Genomic DNA, 25,883 nt, shown 5'->3' with positions numbered 1-25,883 from the left:
ATGCTATGTTGGAAGTGTTCCCATTCCATGTTGTGCATGAGGACCACTGACTGGGGTGCATGCAGCTTATTGTGCAATAGGATGCAGGGCTTAGCAATGGCTTAAGAGGTGAGAGATATGCACACTATTTTATTTTTCATCTCTCTGCAGGTCCCTTTATGGTATTTCTTTTGTTCATAATCCCACCTTGGTGATTACTGCACAGAGTCGTCAGTCGTCCATTCTGGATATACTGTGCTTACTTTTTAGAGTTAATGGTCCTTAGTAGACATAGATTAAAGAGTGCACATTAAAGAGTGCACAGTGAGTGATGAAACAGTGTGAGAGTAGGATAAGAGGCGCGACTGCAGGGTGAGTGAGGTGACCATATGCAAGTGCAGATTTGGACGAATGAATGCATGGTTAGTGATGGGCTTATTTGAGTGAGATTGCATATTGAGCAGTGAGGGTGACAGGTGAGTGAAGTGTGACATGAGTGCTGGGTGAGTAGTGTGCTCGTGTGACTGCAGGGTGAGGTACAGGGTGAACAGCACAAGTGCATTGTGAGTGCAGAGTGATGACTGTGAGTGTAGGGTGAGCGAGTGAATGGTGTGAGTGCATTGTGATTGCTGTGAGTGCAGGGTGAGCGTAAAAGTGAAGGGCGAGAATGAAGAGTGAGTTGTTTGAATGCAGGGTGCATTCCCGGACACTTGAAGTAACTCAGCATGTTATAACTTAACTATGGCGGCGTAGGGTTTCAGATATAAGTTAAACTATTGTTATTCTGGCATTAATAGGGATCGTGGGTGTAGGAAATAATGTGCTGATCCTGCAACAAACTTCCAGTCTTATGATTATGGTTGCCAGCTCATTTTGATGCCCCATACATGACAAAAATAAGCAGTCACCTAAAGCCGTAGTTTCAGCACTTATAAGTGCATACTTCAAACAGCAAATATAAATAGAAAACACTTTTAATTGTGTTTTAGGGCTGCCTGAATGATCCATGACTGATAATTAAAGAGGACAAAGACAGAAAAGTCACATTACAAATGAATACATACATTTTTATTTATAAACCTATTTAGTGTCAAGACAAGGTCTTTCATTGTCTTTAAACAACACATGGCTGGCATTTTTCTTTTGGCAACCCTACTTTATATTCCTTTTCATGAAATGTCTTCTCACACTACAGCAGTAAATGTAAATTTCCAATGTAAGGAATAGGCCCAGGGGGTACTGCCTGAAACCAGAAAAAACTAAGGGGTCTATTATAATGGCGGGCGGATCGCCACCACCCTTAATCCCCACCCACCTCACATTTCCCCCGCCATATTAGGATGGAGGGGGGGACCCCGACGGAAGGAAAGACCGTCCGCCGGTCTAACAGGAGACCGGGCCGAAAAGGGGAATGATATGGTGGCGGTGTCTGCAAGACACTGCCATCCATATCAGGATGCAGTCTGTGAAGTGCCTTTCCTGAAAGGCATGTGGAGTCTGCGTTGCGGGCCCCCAGGGTGTCGGGGGTGGGAGGTGCACATGGGGGGTACCTATGGTAGCCCCTGCATTTGCATGCACAACGTGGCAGGCACCACGCAGTGCCGGCCACATTGTGCATGCATATACACAAATGCCTTTTTGAGATTGCAGCGGGTGCTGCTGAAAGCACCGCCCGCCACAATGTTAAAAATGTGGGATGCGCCCACCACGGTGGCAGGCGCATCCTAATTGGATTTGCGGGACCGCCACACACATAGCGGGCGGTCCCATTTGCCGAAACGATGGCGGGCGGACATCGTAATAGACCCCTTAGCCTCTGTAAGCAGTTTACAAAGGTATGCAATGGTGCATTACATAATGAGAAGTCGGTGCTGTGCATAAGATAAATATTGAATCCTGTGCATTCTGTGCTCCTCAGCAAACAAGTTACCAATTAAAATCTTAACAGGGCCTACTTGGCCTCTCATCTTTCTGGGATCAAAACACTGTGACTCATTACTTATAGTAACTTTCAGTTAGTATTTAATCAGAGGACAAGTTTTCTATTGCACAACACATCACCTTGTGGTCACTGCGTAGCCCTTTATTATACTCAAAATGTGCATTGTTAAATCTGTTGATGTTGATATCAAAAGACGCATCTGAAGTCGTAAACACTACATACAAAAAACTATTTTTTCGAGATGTAGGGGAATCTAGGGAGAGCAAGAATGAGAACTTGATGGGAGAGCCTAGAAGATAAAAAGGAGGAAAGGGGTGAGAAGATGACAACAGTGACACAAGTGAGCAGTGCAGGTAGTGGGGAGAAAGAAGATGATGATGCGCGCCAGTAAGGATGGGGTATAATAGGAAGACCCAATGAGGAAAGAAAAGGAAAACAGTGTGGAGATGTATGTTATCTCATTTATAATGAAGAGCCTCCCTGGGGCCTGGGCATGCGCACACTATTTAATTTATGAAAATGCTTATATGCAATCCAATTTCCATTCTTGCCCAAAGGGCCATGACACAACGCAAGGAAGTGAAGTGCTGGCGTCTCTTCCACGTGCCCAGGCTTGGATTCCTATCCATGACTCACATTATGAGTTGGAGCTATACACAAATCAAAAGTAGTTGGCAGATACCTACATATATGCTTTTTGGGCCTTGAGTTTCTGACAGCCGCGATTTGACCTAACGAGGGAATTTATCCTTCCACGTGCCAGTTTCATGTGTGGAAACAGCAGTGTTCCATTAATTCTTTTGTGAACTCTGTGCGAGAATGAAGTGATGCAGTTTAAATTGAAACGTCACTTGATGAATTGCCAAGCCAGGGAAGGGCCTTTAATAGTGTTGGAAGCTTTTGTTTTTTAAAGGTGTGCCGGCCTATCCGCCATTCCTTAGTGAGTGCCTGGGATCCCTTAAGACTTTGTGGAGTAGTTTTGCATAAACAGATGGAAACGCCCTCAGTGCCTCTGTATTTCGTGTGATTCATACTTTATAATGCAAGTGGTGGAATGTAAACAAACTGGCTGTCCAGGGTGCGAAGAAATAATAATAAAAGCAGACCGTTTTGGATTCATTTCAGAAGATTTATGGAAGGCCGGTTTTTAGGTCTCGACTAGCGAATGCAGCGCATGCGCTGCTTCGCCTTGTTAGGTCTCGACTAGCGAACGCAGCCCATGCGCTACTTCTCTTTGGCGAGGCTACTGTTGTGGGTTTGGTGTGCAAAGGGAGACAAACCATGTGCGTGCACGGACAGGCGATGTGCAAGCGCGTGGCGCCTCCTCTCTGGCGTCTGTTAAGTTAGTCTGATTAACTCAGGTGCTCCTGCCCTGAATCTTGTCCTGAGTCCACTAGAGGGCAGCACATCATAATTTAACTCTGTCTTTGACACTGCAGCATCGCTGTGCTGTGTGTTAACTTAATGAGACAGAACAAATTTATGACCTCTGCCAAGGGAAGGCATCTGCATCTGCTTGCAGGACTGTAAAATCCAGCGTTCTTTAATGTCTGGTAAGAGCCAAGGAGGCCAGGGGGTGCACTTGTACATCATATTCAACAGATATATGATAGAGCACCAGACAAAGTGAACAAATGGATCAAGAACATGTGTTACTCGTCAAAGAGCAGACACTTACGTTAATGGGTGAAAGATGTCACAAGACTTTCTTAAGTAGGTTCATTGTGTTTGTATCTGCATCACAGGGCTCCCTCATAGTGTGGCTACAGTAGACTTTATACTATAACGAGATTGTCGGCATTCCCCACAATTCCTCTGAAAGTCTGCGAGGTCGGGGGGGAAGCCAGAAGGTTATGGGTCAGGCAAGCTTGACTTATGTGTGGCTCATTCTCAGCCCTGCTAACCTGCAACTGACAAGCACAGAAAATGACTGCCTCTTCCCCAACCCTTCCTACCTAAAAGGGATTGAGAGGAATTTGTAGACTGAAACATGTCCCCCTAGCAAAGAAGTTGGGACGAGAGTTGTGTGAAAGCTGTTTCGGTCGTTTATTGTATATCCATTCTATCCAGAGCATAGCATAACAAATCGAACATTAGTCTTATTTTAGACCAGTGCTGGTACCCGTATGTCATCAAAGGAACAAATTAAACATTAATGAAGTGGACTGAAGGCCAATATTTAATATTGTACCCTAACACAAGTTTAATTCAAGAAGACCAAATAATGAACTCTTCACATCTGGTTGTCAATATGTTTCGGTGCGTTCAAAGTGTCCGAAGTAGGTTGTCCGCATTCATCAGGACAAGTTCCAATGAAACTTTCTTCTCCTGTGTTTCCCTGCGCATTGTAGCGGCTATATAGGAAATGGATACAAAGAGTGGCCGTACATTCACATAACCCTCATGAACCTGGTATTGTGGCTTCTGTATCTGTACCTGGCAGGACAGAACTCTTGCTGCAGCCTTATCCCACACAGGAGGGGATCCGAGGGCCTCTTTCTTTCCAGAAAGAGACACACACTGACACACTCACAACACTCCCTACCTCAACAGAGTTCATGACATCTACCGGAAGGTGCTCCAGTCCCAGGTGGGATGAACCCCTTGATCAATCATGCCACAGGATGTAGGTGAGGGTTTAACTTTATATGTTATGTTCTAGACAGGATCGTGTGTCTCTTGCCCTCACAGTAGCCTCTTCATGGAAGAACTGCATAAGTATTTGCGAGAGTGTACCTAGAATTGTAGAGTGCAATGCACCTTCGCAGGGCGTCATCCCGCATGGGTAGTCCAATCCAGTCTTAAATGAAGAGTAGTAAATGATAAATATGGTTTGTTCAGTGGTAATCGGTCATTGCTGTGGTGTTCATAACTTCAAGCACCCTTGCTGATCCAGAGACTGTTGAACTACAGCTCCAGCTGGGTGTCCTACAACCTCGGCTGCCTGCACCCCACCGTGCTATCGGTCAGTGACTTGGCCACACCACCGACACATGTCCATTTCTGCCTCAGTGCTGCTGCACCAGCGCTGAAGAGTCGCTGGCCAGTTTGATATTCCATTTAGTGACCAACCACTACATGTTGTGCAGAAAACAACCTCATTGCTTTCTCGATGCTGCGACTTAACGTCTCCAGCACCCCCAGACTTCGGCAATGGCCTGAGATCACTGCCCTGTCACACAACATCAAGCGTGGCAAAAGGCATCAACGTTTCTGGGTATGCGTCATGTTCACTAATGCAAATTTTCTAATGTCTTATTACAAATTGCCTATTTATCACAAGCATTACATGTTGCCTGTTCCATGCAAACTTGGTTACCTATCTGCTTGGCCTGATGCCTGGACTGAAGCGGTGTAGGGTGTCCTGCAGAACCACAGACTTGGGGCTCCTGCTCGCTAAGAGAGGCATTGAAGTGCTCTGGAAATCCATTAACACCCACCCCACCTCCAAACACACTAGTACTGGCACGAATTACAGACGTGGGCCCACGCTGAGAGTGAATTACACCATTGTCTCTGCAACCGAGGCGAAGAAAGTGACCTCTCTACTCACTGGGACAAGATCCTGAAAAAACCGATGAGAGAAGCCAGAAAATGTAATACGATGACAAAATATTAAGTTATTATCACCCTGACCACTCAGCATTTGTAATGCAAAGAAGCATGAAACAATCAATAAGCAATCAACCACCAGCTTCAAAAAACCAAACAAATAAATATGATTGTCTCCCATTCATTTGTCTAACGGATTATACTTGAGTTCTGCTTGGTCTGAATTCAGGCACATGGTTGGTTCATGGAATCTGCCGGGTTGACTGTATCCTGTAATGCGTGTAACAGAATACCATTGTTGAGTACTGTAATAGTGCACGTCAACCTTGATCACTAGCCTGTAACAGTTCATTTCTGTCAAATGTTATTTCTTTTTGACAAGTCCATAGCTTACATTTGAGTAAATTAATGATAAAGTAATGAACTCATATTTGTTTGACTCTTAAGTGTTAAAGTCCACAAAAAAACATTTAAAAGCAATGTTTCCAGTGCTTCCAGAGTGCACGTTAAGGATGGATATTTTGGACAGTGGATCAAAAAATCAACTGTGCATATGTGTAAAAGATCCCGGATCCCCCTAGTAGGCAGCGTAAAGATAAGTAGTATTTGTTGCTGGTTGTATGTACTTGCACCAGTAGTCTATGAATGTTTATGGTTATTTATGGTGTGTGGTAAGAAGCGCAGGCATTGTCTTTTCTCTTGCACATCCCCTGCCCTAGCTCTGACGAGCGCCAGGTCCTCTCTCACTCAGGGTAGTTTGTATTCACCGGGTGGGCACCTCTACACATGGCACAAGTCCTAAAAAAGAGAAGTGGGGGGGACTAACCTAGTTAGGCAGTATGCAAGTGACATCACGGCAATGGACATGGCGTGCGACATCACAGCGCATGACATTACACATGCCATCACAGGAATTGACATCATAAAATGTGGCATCACGAGCCACGACTTTACAGGAAGTGGCACCACAAGAAGTGACATTAGATCTAAAGCCCTTGCATATATGTTTAGCGGTCTATCATGTGTACGTTTGAGCACATTGTGAAGCTACTAGTACTATGAACTATGGAAGATGATATGTATCTTCTACACCTTGCAGTCCCCCAGTTTTTTGTAGCACATCCTGTACATTCATTTACAAACGTATATAATTTATTGTACATGTAATATGCACGGGTTGCTGTAAAGAGCTCTGACACCCTGCATTGGGATGAGTAGGGCTATACAAGAAGAAATAGAGGTTCTTCAATTATTTCAACGCCTCCTCAGGTGTAGTAAGCTCTATATAAATGTACTTTGCTTTGTGTAAATACTGGGAAAGACCAACACACCTGACATTCATACAGCGTATGCATAGCTCCTAAAAAGGGACTGACCAAAGTGAAAAGCTGCCTCTCTTAAGTATGTGTGAAGTGCTAACAAGGTGTGAGCCTCTGTTTCCCTTCCGCTTCATTTACATCGGGTGTGAGGCTCCTGACTGTTCTCAGCCAAGAGACTCGAACAAAAGGAGGCCTGATGAACCCTCAAATGTGGCCTTTGTTATGGGCCCAGCAGGAGTCTTAAATAAGAAAGCCCCGTCCCCACCTGCATGTTGTTGCTTGTTGAAGATGGAAAGCAGACAACGTGTAGATATAAACTAAAACATAATAGTTAGGCATATACGTTACATTGCAGGACACAAGTGTGCAGGAGGATAGATAGAGCAACACATTATGATTGGGCATACAGTGAAGGCTAGGGAGAAAGCTCGAGAGATTGAAAACAGTCCTGTAACCATCTTTCCTTGCTGGACAAGTGAGCTGGGAGTCAGCAAGGTTACTGAAGTCTAGGTTTGTTGACATTGGCCGGTGAAGTATTTCTTGAGTGGAAGAAGTTTCAGTTCCCTTTTGAAGCAGGGGAAGGAGGGGTTGTGTAGTAAATAAGCAGGCATAGATAAGTATCTTCTTGTAGGGTAGTTTAATGAGTCAGAGCAAACACAAGAACGGACTCTCCACGACAGAAGCCAACAGCAACTGTCTTGGAAGAGAACATAGAACACACAAGGCAAGGAAGAACATAGGAGAATAAACATTCCATGAGCAAAGAGAACATTAAGCATGTACTACACATCTTCTTCCCTTCTAAAAAAACAAATAAACAAAACAAACAAAAAAAAACACATCAACACACAAAATCTTGCAAGTAGGTTGGAGCCCTTCTAAAACGTGGGGTGCGATTAGAGACCAAAGGCACAGGTAGAGGAATAGGATTAGATGTTGACGCATCCCCAGCACCCCCAACCACCAGAGGTGCAGCATCAGCAGAATGAGACTCCAAAGGCAGAGAAGCCAAAAGATACCCACTGCTACCTTCTTCAGAAGAAGAAGATACTCCAGAAGATTCTCCAAGACCTTCCAAAGAAGTGCCTCTTCGATACAATGCTACCCGCCTGAAATTCCAACATTCCCCATTGTTGAGAATGACACAGTGATCCAAAACCTTCTTAACCGTAAAAGGACCCTGAAATTTCGACAATCCTTTGATTATCCTGCCCCTTTTCACCTTGACTAAATCCCCCACACAAAAAGGACGCACAGAAGAAGTAGGCAGCAGTGCAGCAAGATCCTTTTCACCAGCAACCACCTTCTTCATCCAAGCAGGAATCAATTTAGAACCAGGAACCCGCCCCCTCATTATTTGAAAAGGAGACAGCTGACCATCAGCCAGAGGTGTAGTGCGATATGCCCACAACATTTCATTGACCATTTTCCGTACAATAGAACCATCAGAAAAAGCCATCTGTATGATGCCCTTTACCACCCTATTAGCCCTCTCACAAATCCCATTGCCTTGTGGGTTGTATAAAGATGTGCGATGGTGAGATATCCCACAACCCATGAGAAAAGATTGCATATCAGAAGAGGTTAGTTGAGTACCATTATCAGTAATGATTATAGAAGGAAGACCCTCATCCTTGAACAAATTTCCTAAAAATCTGATAGTGGTGTCAGTAGTGATATTGTTGGTAAATTCTACAACTAACCATTTTGAAAAAACATCCACCACCACTATGGCAAATCTGTCTCTCTCATGTAACTCACCCATGGGACCAATAAAATCCAAACAAATGGTGTGCCACGGTGAACCTGGATTGGGTAGATGCCCCTGCGAAGTACCAGGACAAACCTTGAGTCTCTTTTCCCCCTCTCTACATGTCGGACAATTCTCCACCCAATCCACAACTTGAGAATCCATACCAGGCCACCAGAAATTGTCTTTAAGACGACGTTGAGTGAGAGTTTGACCCAAATGCCCCTCATGTGCCAAGGCCAAAAGTTTGCTCCTAAGACCACAAGGAGGTATGAACCTTTCCCCTTTTGCAATAAGATTGTCCCCAACAAGAGAAAGATCATCCAAAACTTTGAGAAAAGGACGCACCGAAACTGACACCGCACTCTCCCTTCTGGAGCCAAGCGAAATAAGTTTGATAACCTCCTGCAACGTTGCATCCACAGCCATCTCTCTCTCCCAATCACAAGCTTGAAAAACCCCCTCACCAACAAACACGGCATCCTCCACTGAAGCTACTGCAATATCATTAGAGGTGGTAGAAGTGGAAGGATCAAGAACTGACCTCCAATCTAAAGATAACCTTGACAGGCAATCGGCTTGAGTGTTCTTCCAGCCCTGAATATGTTGAACAGAGTACTGAAATTCTTGAAGCTTAGAAGCAAGCCTAGCCAATCTAGCAGAGCCTTTGCCCGTGCCCCCAGGAGAGAGAACTTTTATGAGAGGCTTATGATCTGTTTTCAGCACAAACTTCAAACCCCACAAATAAGTTCTAAAGTGTTCCACCGCCCAAGCAGCAGCTAGAGCCTCCCTCTCAATTACTGAATAATTTTTCTCCGCATCAGTTAAGGTTCTAGAGGCAAAAGCCACTGTACACTCAGATTGATCATAAACTTGAGATAGCATAGCCCCAAACCAGTAGCACTGGCATCCACGGTCACCACAGAAGTCTTTTTAATGTCAAAAGGAGTAAGCACTTTTGCATCACAAATCTCTCTTTTGATGGCCTCAAAAGACTCTTGCAACTGGGAAGACCAAACAAAACTAACACCTCTCTTGAGGAGTGACCTCATAGACACAGTCTTATCCGAATTTTTTTTCACAAACTTAGAGTAATATTCAATAAGTCCCATAAAGGAACGCAACTGATCTTTGTCCTGAGGCCTAGGAGCAGAGTGAATAGCACAACATAAGTCCTGTTTCGGACGTACACCACTCGCACTAATGGTGCATCCCAGATAATCTATCTGTTCAGTCAAAAACTTGCACTTGTCCCTACGCAACGTCAGCCCGGCTGACAAAAGTCTGTCCAAAACCAACCTGAGAGTGACATTGTGTTGCTGTTCAGAATCGCCAAAAATCAAAATGTCATCTTGAAAAAACACAGTATTGCCCACACCTTCAAAAAGATCAGTTACCATCCTCTGAAACACACTGGCAGCCGAAATGAGACCAAAGGGCAAGCGTGTAAATTGAAACGTGCCAAACGGTGTGATGAAGGCTGTCAGGTGTTTAGAGTCCTTGTGAAGATTAATTTGGTGATAAGCACTTCTAAGATCCAACTTAGAAAACACCCTAGCACCATGCAGAGTAGTGACCAGTTCTGAAATGTTAGGAAGTGGAAAAGTATCCGCAATCACACAGTCATTCAATGACCTCAAATCAACACAAAAACGGAGTTTGCCATCCGATTTTTTTGTAACGACAATGGGAGAAACCCAAGGTGAAGCCTCCACAGGTTCAATAACCCCAGAAACAAGCATCTCATCAATCATACTCTTAACTTCTTGCCTAACGACTATAGGAATGCGCCTGGTTTTATGTTGCACTGGAACAGAATTCTCTTTTAAGACAATGCGATGGGAATACCCCTTGAGCTGACCCAAACCCTCTCTGAATACTAAGTTGGCCTTCTCTAGAATATCCAGTAAGCCACTGTCTTCAACAACCATTACTTGTGGAGAAGCACGGGGATTGACAATTATCCCTAAGTCATACTGATGAATCCACCCAAGTATAGCTGGACCAATCTTCGACACGTAAACCTTGCCATGAATTTTCCTGTAAGAAAAAATAATGTCCGCTGTGAAATACCCCACAATGTCAATAGTCTCACCTTGATAACCACCCGGGGAGATGTCCTTGGGTAAAAGACACCTAGAACCCCATTTGTCCCTGAAAAGTTCGTAAGGGATGATAGTGTACCTAGAACCTGTATCCACCATTAAGTATACTTCTTTACTATCAATGGTGAAAAGAGCTTTAGGCCTAACTTTACGCCTATTGTCAACCTTCCCTGCAGAGTCCTCATCAATAACCAAAATTTTATGACCCTCCTCATCAAATAGAATAGAGTCCTCAACAGTGGTGACAGAAGAGCGAGGTTTGCCACGACAAACTCTGGCATAATGGCCCATTTTACCACACTTAAGACACTCTTGTTTAGCTGCAAAACAAAATTTTGAGTCAGAGGAATGAACAGAGCTACCACATCTGTTACACAAGCGAGGTGAAGACAACTTTTGTGTATTTAGCGGTTTGGAAGTAAAGTTCTTTTTAAAGACATTTTTGTTCTTAACCGCAGCAACATCAGACAGTTCACCTGAAGCAAAAGTTTGTTCTGAATACTCTTGGGTCGAGATCTCATTAACATCACTAGACGGCTTTTTCTCCAATTCTTTCATATACCCTTGTGAATCTTCTACAATTTTAGCTAATTCAATAGCAGTTTGTAAGTTAGGGTTTTTAGCCGCCCAAAGACGCTCCTGAACTTTCTTATTGTTACATTGTACAATAAGTTGATCTCTAATGAGCTCATCAGTCATATTGCCAAACTTACACTTGACAGACATTTCTCTAAGTCTTTCCACAAAGTTGTCGATAGATTCACCCATCTTCTGAACCTTGGTATAAAATCTATACCTATTCATGACCAAATTCTCTTCTTTGGCATATCGAACTTCTAAGCGACATATTGCTTCCTTATACTCATCTGGGACAGGTTGGCCATTTGCCTGTAGAGCTTGTGGTAAATATCGAAAAATGCGTTGACCTTCCTTGCCCAAAGAACTCAATAACAGGGCCTTCTTCCTTTTAGCGGAATACTCTTGTGCATCCAAAGCATCTAGGTAGTTCTCAAACATTGGGAACCAATCATCCCACGAGATGCTGGGTTGACCAGGACTGGCCAAAAAACTTGGAGGAAGTACTATCGACGGATTTTCGTTGGACATTTTGATTTAACAGTAAACCATGCGCACACAGAGGAATAAACTGAAAAAAAAAAATAAAATAAGGAGCAAAATACCACAGGAAAAATAACAGAGCCTGCGTGAGTATCACCACTGTACCAGTACGAAGCACGAGGATCAATGACAGAAGGAGAATGGTGGGCGTAGAGTACACACACCAAAAGAACAACAGTACCTGTGTGTCTTCTCCCAATACACAAGGCTTGTGTATCGCCGCTGTTATCGGAGCACTGCACAGAATCGAACCGTCTTTTCAGAATACACAAGGCAATGCCGCTGTTACACTGTACTGGATCGGAGACAGACGTCCGTGTCCGTGACAACGATGTAAACAAAGATGGCCGCCACGTTTAGGACGTGAGAGCGTCAGAGCGTCAAAGCGTCAGAGTGTTAGAACACCCGAGGACCTGACACAGAGCGCCGGATTCCAAGAAGCGAAGATTCCACTACAGCGGCGCTGTAGGATTCCACGACGTCATCATTCAGAGTGCAGCCACGAAGGGGAACGAAGCTCCGCACTAACCGTCAACTTCCACACCAGCCGGCACAGAGAAGAGCCTGAAGACAACGATGCACAGGAACTTGCAGCTGGGGACGACAACGACTTGGCTCAGCCTCGCACACACCACCAAAGCACACTCAGCGTGACTCGAAGCACTTCAAAGCAAGGAGCGATGAAGTCAGGGACGTCAGACTGACCACTTCACCTTCGACGAGACATCGTTAAATTAAGCCTTGATCCGATGAGGACTTGGATGAGAAAGTGGACACCAAAAGGTAAGAGTGGGTGTGGAGGGTGAAGATCATCCGCTCTTGTGCAGGTACCGCTGTATGCCTTGAGAGTGCAGCGTATGGGTTGAAAGCCAGTCGTCGCCAAATTGTAGTAAATAAGCAGGCATAGATAAGTATCTTCTTGTAGGGTAGTTTAATGAGTCAGAGCAAACACAAGAACGGACTCTCCACGACAGAAGCCAACAGCAACTGTCTTGGAAGAGAACATAGAACACACAAGGCAAGGAAGAACATAGGAGAATAAACATTCCATGAGCAAAGAGAACATTAAGCATGTACTACAGGTTGCATCTGAGGTCAATCGTTCCTGAAACTCCTGGACACACCTTTATTCCGCACAGCAATTCCCAAACTCGAACCCAGGGCCGAAGTCTTCTCCGATGACCAGAGCGGGCAGCATCCGTGGTGCTCCTATCATGGTTTGGGCCTGCAAGTGAATGTACTCGAGAGCAGTCAGAGAAACTGGAGGGTTTTTGTGCCTCCCTCTGAAAGACAGGATCAGGTAATAGATACAAAAGTTTGATGTCATTTAAAAGACTCAATTCATTGTTCTTTGGTTCGACGTTTTCTGGGGGGCCAAGTTTTGCAGTTCCAGCGCAAGACTAAGTGCGTAGTCCAGAAGGTGCATCTCTCCTTCATCTAAGTAGTGTAGTGGGCATAGCGGTGCTACACAGAGGTCCACGGAGTTGCGAACAAACTCCGTGGAACTCGGCCCAGCTCCGGTATGCTGGTAATCCTTGAAAAAACTACGCGGGCGCCCGCACATGCGCATTTCTTGCCAAAAATGCGCAGGCGTACGCACATGCACAGTTTTCTCAAGGATTACCAATACAGCGAGGAAAAGGAGGAGGGCAGCCTGGGGACGCCGCATGCCAGGAATGTGGTTTTAATTTACTAATAAGTAATGTAGATTTACTTGTTAACATGGGGGGGTGGAGGTGGGGACTGGCCAACTCTGCTCCACTGCGGAGTGTGCGGAGATTTGCCTCCTCCACGTTCTCTGCGGAACACGGAGGAGGCAAATCTCCGTACACTCCGCGGGCGAAGCGGAAGTTTCCACCCGGGGTTACCTTAGTGCTGGCTAATTAATGACGGTGCTGTTCCTGGCAGCACGTTCTGTCGAAGCAGACGACCAGCGAATGGCACGTCTCCGTGATGGCCTGATGTACACCACAATGTCCTGATTAATTGTTCTGTTAAAGTACTCTAGTAACAAGAGGCTTCATTTCTGCTGATATTCTGGACAAGAGGCCCGAGGGAACGGCTAATTTGTTTGCAGGTGTTTCAGACTGGAAGCACGATAACCACCCTCTTGGTAGATACCCACTGTTCCAAGAACCACAGGATCCACAGGCTTACGGACCTGTCTATTGGTGTCTGTCAGCATTCTCACACTGCACTGCTGTCATTGCTCAGTCCTGTCAAACAGGACTCTGTTTCCCTCAGCAGTTCTGTTGCGTTCTGTGCCTCACACTTGCTTGTTGTCACCTGCCATGCTTCATGTGCTGTACTTACGCCCACCCCACACTTTCTTATGTTGGGTTACCATACATATCATACGCTATGAAAGTGTCTCAACTGTATTTAATTGCCTGACCCATTCTATGGAAGTACCACCCTTGAGCAGCGCCGAAGCATACAGACAACAGCTCCATGAAGACTTGTCATATGGCAAAGCTGCCCTTCATACAACTCTGTAGAGTGTCCCGATGGATCCACCTCACACCCGCCCATCATACACTAGCCCGGTGACCATGTTCATAAAAAGGCCCGGATGCACGAGCTCAGGGCCAGTTACACCTGTGTACTATTTGTATCCTTGTTGTTATTATTATCTATCATGTAGGCCTCGGACCCACTGCATAACATTGGCGACGAGGTGGTCGAATCCCACCTGTCACCGAGATCATGGCCGGCTATGATAACAGCTGCAGCCCTCCTTACATCAGGGCAACTAACTTTTGTCCTGGTGGAGAGAGGAGGAGCGTCGACGTCAATGAGGAGCAAGCGAAGAGCATGTCCTTGCGGCTTGCCTACAAGTTGGGAGAGTAGTAAGTGTACGACGCAGAAAACAGCGCTGCGAGCATGGTAGCCCAGACGCTGAGGATGCGGAGTGTGCGGAAGCCACCACAACAGCTTAGCAACCTGCCTGGCATCTGCAGGAACCAGTGGAACTACTCCAGAATGATGTTGCCCAGGAGTAATGTTTGGGGCCTGTGTAGTGCACCCACAGAACATGCAGCATTGGAGTACAGCCAATCCACAGAATGCAGATGCAGACTTCCGCATCTTGCGAACTGTTCCAGAGATGACCGCACTCATGAATAGGGACAATGGAAGAGGCAGGGCAGCGTCCAAAGCCGACCACTAGAGGACGCATTCCTGACTTAACAAACAAGCATTGAAAATGCAATAGGTCTCGCCTTTGATTAAGATAAAGCCATTTGCTTTGCTAATGGTATTGTATAGCAAAGGAAATGGCTTTAACTTATAAAAGGCGAGACCTATTGCATTTTTAATGCTTGTTCTTTCTGCTAGCTGAAAGGCTCCAATGTCCAGTCATGTTTGCTATGAGGTAGTAAATGACAACTTTCACGTATGGCCTAGATCGTTGTGGCCAGTACAGAAAAACTGCAGTCCAACATATTTGTGCAAGATGTCATCTACTGTTCAAGCAAACATAAATACATTTTACCTTCAAATTGAGATGTACTTCGGAATTGGGAGTACTTACGGAACTTCCATGGTAACCCCTCTTTTTTTAAAACATATGGGCCAAAATAAGAGCAACAGGATGCAATACTATCATCTGGGGAGGGGACTTTAATGCGATACTGGATGACGTGATGGACAGGAAGGGGCAGTCCCGCTCCCTTCATCCTAACGCAAGTGCCGCATTAAATGCTGTTATATCAGACGGTAATCTGATTGACATATGGCGTCACCGCCATCAACACGTTAAGGAAGGCGCATGCATTTCTGAGTATCACAGGGCCTGGTTTAGGTTAGATTATTGGTTGGTATCACGGGATGTGGCGACATGGACATGCAAAATTACTCACCTCCCCAGATCTTTGTCTGACCATGCTCCCAGTCTACTAAGCATAACTTTGCCAAATTCACCTAGCAAAATGTTCAGCTGGCGGCTTCCCCCTAATGCCCTATTGGATGAGGCCTTTAAAGAGGAAATAAGGGGGGGACATAGTTGATTTCTTTAATCTAATTGCCGGATCGGTCTCAACCCAGGCCTCATTATGGGAGGCCTTTAAAGTGTTAATAAGGGGTAAATGCATAGCACGACAAGACGGGGTACTGAAGGCAATCAAGAGTACACTAGCATCCCTAGAGAAAAGTATCAAGGAGCTCGAAACGCAATTTACTCCACTGATGACCCCACTCTCATAGGTCAGTTAAAAGAAAAACTGCTGGAGTTTGAGGAGGAGGCCCAGCGAGATGTGGAGTTTCTGAGAAAGCACACACAAGCCAGAAGGTACGGGGAGGGGGAGAGGCTGGGGAGAACCCTTACAATAATGCTTCGAGACCCTCGATCCACTGCATATGTCACTGAGATCCGGGGAGACAGTCCACAAGTGATTAGAGGCCCACAAGAAATACTGGACAAATTTAAACAATTTTACGCCAAATTGTATACAGCCACACATTGCTCAGTACAGGAGGGCCTTTGGCCCATCCTTGATTCCCTAGAGCTGCTTTGGTTGGGACGGAAAGCAAAACACACAAGATGATGGATGGAATTTTGCACATTGGCAAAACATTCACCCCCAGTCACAGATCTGGGTTTAATCCATCGTTATTTTGCTCACCACGCCACCCCAGTTCAGACATGGCCATATGCAACGTGAGTCCCGTGCTCTCCACACTCAAGGTCTCCAAGGAGATAGGCAATTATTATGTACAGCACATTCTAAACACCGCATTCTACTATAGGCAAACGGTTGAACCTAAGCCAAAACGGCTACCCTACAGCTACCTTCTGCAGTACACAAAGAAGGAGCAAACCGCCTTTAATGATTGTTTATGTGTAGGAAGGTGTCCCTTCCTGCACATAAACAATCATCCCTGCAACACAGACACCCATGCACCATGGCAGCTTTTTTTTTTCTCGCGCCAGTGCAAAGGAAAACACAGAGGTGCATCATATTCTTGTGAATACGGCGCATCCCTGCATTTTTGGCATGACGCAACGCAGTGCTGCTAAATTGCCTGCAGCGCCACTCTTCGACGTTTCATTGCGAATATGCCACCTTGTTGCTGGTATGTTACACAGTAGCAGCTTCCCTTTGATTCTGGAGAGAAACCTGGTGGCTTATTTACAAGCCCCTTGCGCCGCCGGAAGCTCACTTTTTCCTAGATTACAAGTGACGTACCGGTGGCACAAGGAACTTGTAAATAAGCCCCCTGGTTTCTGCGGTGGCCCACAGTAGCAGCCTGTTCTCTCCCAGGTGCAAGACTCGTCTCCTTCCAGACAGTCCAAAAACCTATCATTGGACACGTCACGTGCTCTTTAACAGTGCTTTTTGTAGTGTGTGGATCATATCACTAATTATTCTAGTTTTGTGTCATGATTTCTGCATAAGTAGGTCTGAAGAGTTTCCAGTGCACTGATCGGCAGATGCAGAACAAAAGTGTACAAAGCAGTGCAACGGAGACTGGAAAGGACGGCGAAGTACTGCCCCCTTGTGGCGACGGCTGGATCTGGTACCGGAACAAGTGTTTCTATTTCTCTGAAGCGGAAGGAACCTGGACGAAGGCCAAAGACTCGTGCGCTGCACTCGACTCCTCCCTGGCTCTGATTGACACCCAGAAGGAACTGGTAAGACTGTGAAACTCCAGCGTTCAGTGTGTTTTATAAAGTCCCCTGCGTTTATTAACCCTGAACCCGCTCACCCCAGTTTCTTCACATCCTGCGCATCACACTGTGAAACCCTCCACTCCCCGATCTCCTTTGTATCCTATATTGTAGACGGGTGCTTAAGATCTGTGTAATAAATGATCACCTTTCATTAATCTACATAACAAAAAAGTGTTATAAAAGGCTTCACGGGTCATTTTTTACGTGATTGAAACCGCCCAATAAGTTACATAAATATCTTCGAAATAGTGACTCAGGGCGGCTCTGCAAGTCATTTGGCTGCGCTGCACTGAGTGACTTTCAAAGCACAGAGATACCTCATATTTACAATAATGTCTCATCCCTGTGCTTTTCCCTATGCTGGCGCACAATTGACTGGCGTGCGCCAACGCAGGGGTGCAAGGGTGCCTGCTTTGCAGGGAGGTCGTTTTCTGTGTAGTAAGGGATGCCTTCCTGCACAAAAACAATCACGAGAGGTGATGTCCTCTTTCTATGTGTACTGCAGAATGAAGCACGCATAGAAAGAGGAAACAACTAGGAGTGGGGTGGCTTTACGGGTCCTTGTAAATATGGGGCAGCAAACTGCGCCGCCGGTGTGTCACAAAAGGTGACATACCGGTGACGCAAGGGACTTGTAAATAAACCCCCTTGTTCACAAGAAACCATTGGTGGGATGCTCTGGCGCTCCATTGTAGGTTCTGGCTAAACGCTCTAGTGCTTATTTACAAGCCCCTTGTGCCACCGCTGCGTCACTTTCAATATGGGAAAAAAGTGACTCACTGGTGACACACAGGTCTTGTAAATAAGCCCTTCTGGCCAATATTTATGGGAAAGTGACTCAGTGGAGCAAGTCACCTTGCTGCACTGCGTAAGGACAGGAATGCCCTGTATTTAAGGCAATACTGCACATTCCTGGCCTTTTCCCATGCGCTGGTGCTGTTTTGGCAGCCTAGCGCCAACGCAGTCTCCTTTACACCCCGGTGCAAGGGTGCCAAATGAAATGGGCAAGAATGCACCATATCTATAGGAAATGGCACATTCCTGTCCTTTTCCCCCTGCATTGTTGCACAAATGACAATGTAGGTGATTTACTCTTTCTACATGGGCTCAAGAATGCAGCACACGTAGAAAGATGAAAAACGAGGAGAAATAATGTTATTTCTCCTCATTAGGTCTCCCCTACATTACCCCTGGAGAGGCGTAGGCCTTTGACACATTCCCAGGTTTATGAAATCTTGTAAATCTGGGAATATGTCAAATGCCATGGGTGTTGCGTGGGAACACCCACCGTAACGCCCATGGCACGCCTCCCTATTACAGGATGAGGCAACGCAGCGACTTGTGCTGCATTGCCTCATTCCATATCTACAATGTCTTTTTTTTTTTGTGTTTCAATTTTTTATTGAAATTTACAAAAGAAAACATATAGTATAATAACTGTTTGCATTATCATACAATTAATATATAAGAACATTGTTATATATAAGCATATAATAAAACTTTCTGAATAACTAATCATATTATATAATTTAATAAATACATAAACAGATCCATGCAAAGACAAATATTTGACTTTATATTGAGGCCATAAAAGATGGAATTACGGGAAGGGGGGGAGGAGAGAGAAAGGGAAGGTAAAGAAGGGATCACAAAAGAAAACAATAAATGAAAACGTACACAAATATAAGACATATTGCTATATAAAGCTATATAAATATGTTCCTGAGAAAAGAAGACACTCTAGAAAACCAATAACAATAGAGAAAAGATGAATATAAGGGATAATAATTTAACTTGATATATAAATATATATATTAAAAGATACAGAATTATATGTAAGTGTTCTGGTGAGTAGCTATTAAAAACAACAACAAATAATAGGTAGACACAATATGTATTAAGATTTATTAACCACCAATAATGAATAATGAATGAGAATGAAAAGGGATAAGAATTAAATTACTGCGTAGATGGGTCATTAATATTAGCATCGGTATTTAAAGCTAGAAAAGGTGACCATACTCGAAGAAAGAGATCAGATTTATCCTGTATGTTGTATATAATACGTTCGTAGGAAGCTGTTTGAATCATGGCCACCATCCATATTTCTTGTGATGGTGGTTGAGGCGACTTCCATTGCCGTAGTATACAAATTTGGCTGTAGCTAAGGCTGTGTGTAAGAGTCCGGCTTGTGGTTTAGAAAGTGATTGTGATTGACGTGTATCATGCAGAAGAATGGTAGCATGCGAAAGTGGAGTTTGTAGAGGCATCGTGGAATGTAAGGTTTTACCTATATAATTCCAAAAGGGTTGGATCACTGGACATCCGCAAATGATATGAGAAATGTTACAAGACGTACTATTACATCTCCAGCAGTTAGAATGGGGAAGCAAGCCAGCTTTATGCAGTTTTGTTGGTGATCAATGCCAATCATGTAAAATCTTGAATATGCAAAATTTCAATCGTGCTTCACGTGCACCCTTGTTGAGATTGCTAAGAATGTCAGATCATTCATTTTCAGTATAAGAGACTGATAATAAGGTTTGCCATTTAGTACGAAAAGTTTGCGATAAGGGTTGAGAAAAAAGATGCGAAGTGAGAGTTTGGTGAAAGCCAGATGTAGCTCCTTTCATCTTACCCCAAGTGTGGAGATATGTTACAATTGGTGAGTCAGGCAAGAGCCATGGTGGAGGTCCTAGACTCCTCCGTAAGGATTGTCGCAACTGGTTGTATTTTGAGACTTGTATATCAGGCAAATGGAATTCTTCCTGCAGTGGGGCAAATGATTTAATATCTCTGTTTGAAAAAAGTTGATCTAAGGTGGAAACACCTGCTGTTTCCCAAATAGGCCAAGATATTGATTGTCTAATAATACGAATTGCAGAATTATTCCATAATGGGGCTTTTCTATGGAGACGAGGATGTGAGCCCAGTAAGCGGTGAGCCCAGTAAGCGGTGTGCCCTTTGCCAAGCAGCACGCATAGCCGACAAAATAGGATTAGTGGTGGAGTCTCAGGGACGAAATTCTGAGCCGTATAAAACAGAAAGACCTGCGTTTGTTAATGAAAGGTGGCGTTCAAAATGTACCCACTGTGGCACATCCGATGAATGTGAAAGCATATATGACATTTGAGAAAGCTGTAATGCCAAAGCATAATGCTCCACTGAGGGTAGACTTATTCCTCCATGGGAGCGATGAGCCTTTAGTTTTGAAGATGAGACACGGGGTTTGGCAGAGTTCCATATAAAGGATTTTATTATATTCCAAAAACAGGCTCAGACGTGATGAAGATGTTCAAAAGGTTTAATCCTTAAAGAAAGATCCTATCCACCAATAAGCAGAACAACAGCACAACTCCAACTGTCTTCTCCAAGAACTTTCTCCTCCCAACCTTCCACCCAATAGATTCTACAACTCCTGTACATGTCATACATAGCAACATTAGAATTAAAGAATCTAACTGTCATCCCTTGCAACCACCTAGAGAAGGAATATACCACACATCTCCCTTCCTCATAACAAAACAAAAAAAAAAAAACACATTGGCACAAAACACTTATATAAAAAAAAACAAAATATATGTACAAAGTTAAACATAGTCTTTCAGTTAACCAGAATATGTAGCAATTAAGAAATAAATGTACAAAGTCAAACATACATAATCTTTCAGATAACCAGGATATGTAACAATTCTCGACGAACGTCGGAGCACCTCTGCAGAAGTGCGTGGATTCACACTTGAAGAATTCTCCACATTTCTTTTTCCCACAGACCCATCCAATTTATGATGAGCACCCTTGAAAAGAACAACTCTGTTCAGATTCCATACACGGTGATCTTGCGTCTTGACAGCATTCCTAAAAACCTTAATTACGGTCATAGGATCAAAATACTTTAGATTTGAATTACCAGTTTGACCAGGTTTCTTTACAGCAACTAAGTCACCAACCTTCACCTTCAATGCTTTGACACCTTCCCTAGTATCAAACATAGTTTTCCTCTCACCAGCTTTAAAATCCTCTCTTACCTTGAGTTTTCCCTCATCACACACATTCTCTTTACCTCTGTTCACACCATACTCATTGACCCAACTGGGATCCAAAAAAGTGTTGGGGATTCTTCTACGAAATAAAAAGAATGGAGTTTTCCCTGTAGTGGAATGAGGAGTTCTTCTATATACCTCAACTTTCTTTAAAACCTCACCCCTCCAATCCAAAGAAAGAGACTTCGCTAGAGTAATTGTCTCCTTTAACACCCTATTGAATCTCTCCACCATCCCATTTGCCTCAGGATGGTAGAGAGAACACCTCTTATGCACAATCCCACAAGAGCTCAAAAATTCCTCCATTTCTTTCGAAACAAACTGTACCCCATTATCAGACAGCATAGATTTGGGGAAACCTTCTCTACCAAACAAATTCTTCAAACATTTGATGATATTCATAGAATCAATATGAACCAAAAAAAACACCTCTGGCCAGCGAGAGTACATATCCATCACAACCAAAAGATAGACCTGGGAACCACTAACATTAATAGGGCCCAAAATATCCACTGAAATCTCATCCCAAGGAGCCTTAGGACGGGATCTCACAATCATTGGTTGTACCCTAGGAATCTATCACTCAGATTACACAAAACACATTCACGAATCTCTCTTTCAATAAACTTGTCCATACCTGGCCACCAATAAGATGACCGCAACCTCTCTTTGGTTTTAGTAATCCCCGGATGACTAACATGACCAAGGTCCACTAATTCCTTCCTTAATTTTACCGGAGGAATATTTGACACTCACTGACCACACAAAGGTAGCACCCTTCTTAAGTAATGATCTCATTTCTGACGTGTGTTCAGAAAACCCTTTAACAAACTTTGCATAATATTCGATCATGCCAAGAAAACTCATAAGTTCATCCTTAGAAGTAGGTGGAGATAGCTTGTGAATCGAACAAAGCAAATCTTCTTTTGGTCTAACACCCTTCCCAGAGATGTTATGACCTAGGTAATTCAATGAATCTGACCTAAATTTACATTTTTCAATTTTCACAGATAAATTGCCACTACTCAACTTTGATAACACAGCTTCAAGACGAGCATCATGTTGCTCCGCATCATTACCAAACACCAGTATGTCGTCTTGATAAACACATACGCCCTTCACACCTCTAAGCAAACTGTCCATCACCCTCTGAAAAACCGAGGAGGCAGAAACAAGACCAAAAGGCATCCTGATGAAACGGAAAGTTCCAAATGGAGTAATAAATGCCGTAAGATCACGACAAGATGGTTCCAATTCAATTTGGTGGTATGCCGACGTAAGATCGATTGTACTAAAAACCTTAGCACCACCCAGCAAAACCAACAACTCATTTATGTTAGGTAAAGGATACCTATCCACAATCACACATTTGTTCAATTGGCGCAAGTCTACACATAGACGCAAATCCCCACTGGCCTTCCTAGCTGCGACCACCGGAGAAAGCCACTCAGTTCCTTCAACCTCTTCAATTATTCCATTTTTTTTTTTTTTTTCCAATTCCTTCTCTACCTCATCCTTAACGGACAAAGGTACGCCCCTAACCTTTGACGTGAAAGGAATCAAATTGTTCTTAAGCTTAATACTATGCTGATACCCTTTCAAACAACCCAAAGCATCATTGAACACATTGGGAAATCGCATCTTCAATTTCCTTGTAAATTCACACTCATCACCTTTACCAACTGCACACACAGGATCCTTCAGCAATATCTGCGGATCTGAATTGGGATCCAAATACACACCAAGGTCACCCTGATGTAACCAACTTATTAAACTATCACCTTTTTTCGATACATACACCTTTCCTGAAGTCATCCTTCCTTGATACTCAATCATGCCCACAAAATACCCATGTAATTGTATTGGTTCGCCCCCATAAGCAACTGGCGTTATATCAGGTTTGAACAATTTCACTTTGTTTCTCAACTGGTTCACATATAAATCATTGGACACAATTGTTATCTTTGCACCAGAATCAAACAAGACACGAGTCGAAATCCCATCCACAAGGATATCATCAAAAGGGCATGATTTCTTATTACCACTACAAATCACCTCCGAAACAATCTGCCCACACTCATACTCATCTGCACTCGTAGATTCAACAACTTCCTCACATACATCCACTTTTTTAACCCTTGCAGTAGGTTTGGTTCTACAAACAGAAGGATAATGCCCCTTCTTTTTACACTTAATGCAAGTATTATTAAGAGCAGGACAATTTCGATCATTTGCAAGATGACCAGACTTATCACATCTAAAGCACCTAAAAGAGGAAGGCATGCTATTAGTATACTTTTCCTTTGTATCTTGCACCCTAGGAAACACCTTCTTCTCAATCACAGGACGCAACTTTTTCTCTCCTATAGCTTGCACTTTTGTGCCATCAGACTTATCCTTACAAATTATCGCTACACACTTCAAAGAATGCTCGATTCTTTTGGCCACCGCAATGACCTCATCCAACGTTGGTTCATCCCTCGCCCATAGCTCCTCTCTAACTTTATCCATATTGCAACCCAACATGAACTGATCACGTAAGTGCTCATCCAACAAAGCATCAAATTTGCATGAAGATGCTAACTTCCTCAAGTCCGTTAAATAACTTTCAACCGTTTCTTCCTCCCGTTGCATCCTCTTACCAAAATGATACCTATCCAAAATTGTGCTTACTTTGGGAAGGTAATGTTTATCCAGTTTAGATATGCAGATCTCATAATCATTCAAACCAGCAGCTTCATTAAAAGGCAAATCTGGTAGATGATCAAAAACATCTTTCCCTTCAGATCCTAGACAGTGAAGTAGTAAAGCTGTTTTCCTTTCGGCACTTAATGATGCACCACATACCCTCGCATACCTTTCAAAAACTTTTTTCCATTTTTTCCATTTAATGGTAGGCTCACCTGGAGAACTCAAAAAAAATGGAGCCGCAGTAACATTTTGCATTGCTTAAAACATCTAATGTTCCCCTTTTTAATATAAAACTAGACTAATGTATGCTAGCCTTTCAAAGTGACCTTTTAACAATAACCTTGTCACTCATAGAATACCTTGGCTAGCACCCTAATCTAACATGAAATGTGACGTAAACCTCCTTAATTTCAATTGCACAAAAAAATTAAACACATAATGCGCAAATACAGAGTATAGCAGTGTACATATTGCAAAACAAGCACCAGAGAAGTGTGCGTGTCACTGTCGAATTAATTAAAAAAAAATATGCAAAGTACCAAGCAAGCGTGCACCTCGCAGCATAAGCACGTAAAAGTTTTTCAGACCAGCAGCAAAACGCTCACCAGAAAAGCGTGCTTATCGCTGACGAAATGTAGAAGTCCACTCGACGATAAACAAAAGCTTGAAGCGTCTTCGATAAATACTTGGACTAATTACCCATGTCAGAAGAGCAACGGTGGGACATAAGCCAGGTAGGACTGTCCTCAGCCTCAGCGATTCGATGCAATTACCAACACGGGATCAGATACAGCGTGACTGACTTTACATTCTAGACGTCGCTGAAACTGACACTTGACTCGATGATCACCGATGCAGCTCCAACGTAAGCAAGCGCGCACACGACTTGACAAGCTGCCTGACGTAGATACGAACACCGCAGGAGTGACGCTGACGCTCACGCTTCACCAATCCCCCTTGGACGTTCCACTGCGTCATCAAAGCTGAGAGAGCCTCACAAGGAACGGAGTTCCGACTTCCAACGGTCACCACATGGCTTTTCTATCAGAATCCTGATCCGGAGAAACACCCATTCGTTGGCTGAAACCCAGAACGCTGAATCGCCGCCTACAGCACCGCAGGCAACCTCAGACCAGCAAGATCCTCAGATTCCGGCGCCTCGGCATCCAGAGTACAGCAAGTAGATCGTAGTTCCTTCATTTTCTCCCTCCTTTTAACACCGATGTTCTTTGGCCAGTGGGTATTGGTGGCAATTCTTCCTCCTCTTTTTTCCAAAGCATACACCAGAGTATTGATTTGTTGTTGCACACCGTCCAAGTATGTCCCTCGTAGCGATAAAAAAAAATAACGTTCCTCTTCTTTTAAAAATAACTTAACTCCATTCAGTCTTAACTCTTACACGCATGGGTTTTTAGATGAGCGAGTGAGTAGAGTACTACAAAATTAGTAAAGGAAAGATCTCATCATCCAGCCTCAGCGTTGAGAGTCTTTTTAAGTCCTTCAGTCTCGTGTTAGGATCTTCCTTGACTTTATTGTGATCAGCTGCCGACTACGCCAGTATTATATTCCAAAAACAGGCTCAGACGTGATGAAGATGTTCAAAAGGTTTAATCCTTAAAGATCCTATCCACCAGTAAGCAGAACAACAGCACAACTCCAACTGTCTTCTCCAAGAACTTTCTCCTCCCAACCTTCCACCCAATAGATTCTAC

The 25,883-nt window shown here is 43.9% G+C and overlaps 1 protein-coding gene across 4 annotated transcripts in view; it reads left to right on the top strand.

The window, feature by feature from the left end:
- LOC146813027 (uncharacterized) overlaps positions 1-25,883 on the top strand; it is a 132,548-nt gene that overhangs the window by 23,315 nt on the left and 83,350 nt on the right. For 2 of the 4 annotated variants that reach the window (XM_085620055.1, XM_085620056.1), the window contains exon 3: positions 17,163-17,398. In XM_085620055.1, coding sequence (XP_085476181.1) covers positions 17,163-17,398 — 236 coding nt within the window. The remainder of the gene's footprint in view (positions 1-17,162; positions 17,399-25,883) is intronic. The other 2 variants (XM_085620057.1, XM_085620054.1) reach the window with 1 other exon arrangement.

The sequence above is a fragment of the Triturus cristatus genome, chromosome 7, assembly GCF_964204655.1.
Source record: "Triturus cristatus chromosome 7, aTriCri1.1, whole genome shotgun sequence".
Lineage (NCBI taxonomy): Eukaryota > Metazoa > Chordata > Amphibia > Caudata > Salamandridae > Triturus > Triturus cristatus.
Note: the sequence above shows the minus strand (reverse complement) of the source record. Positions and strands in the feature narration are given on the sequence as shown.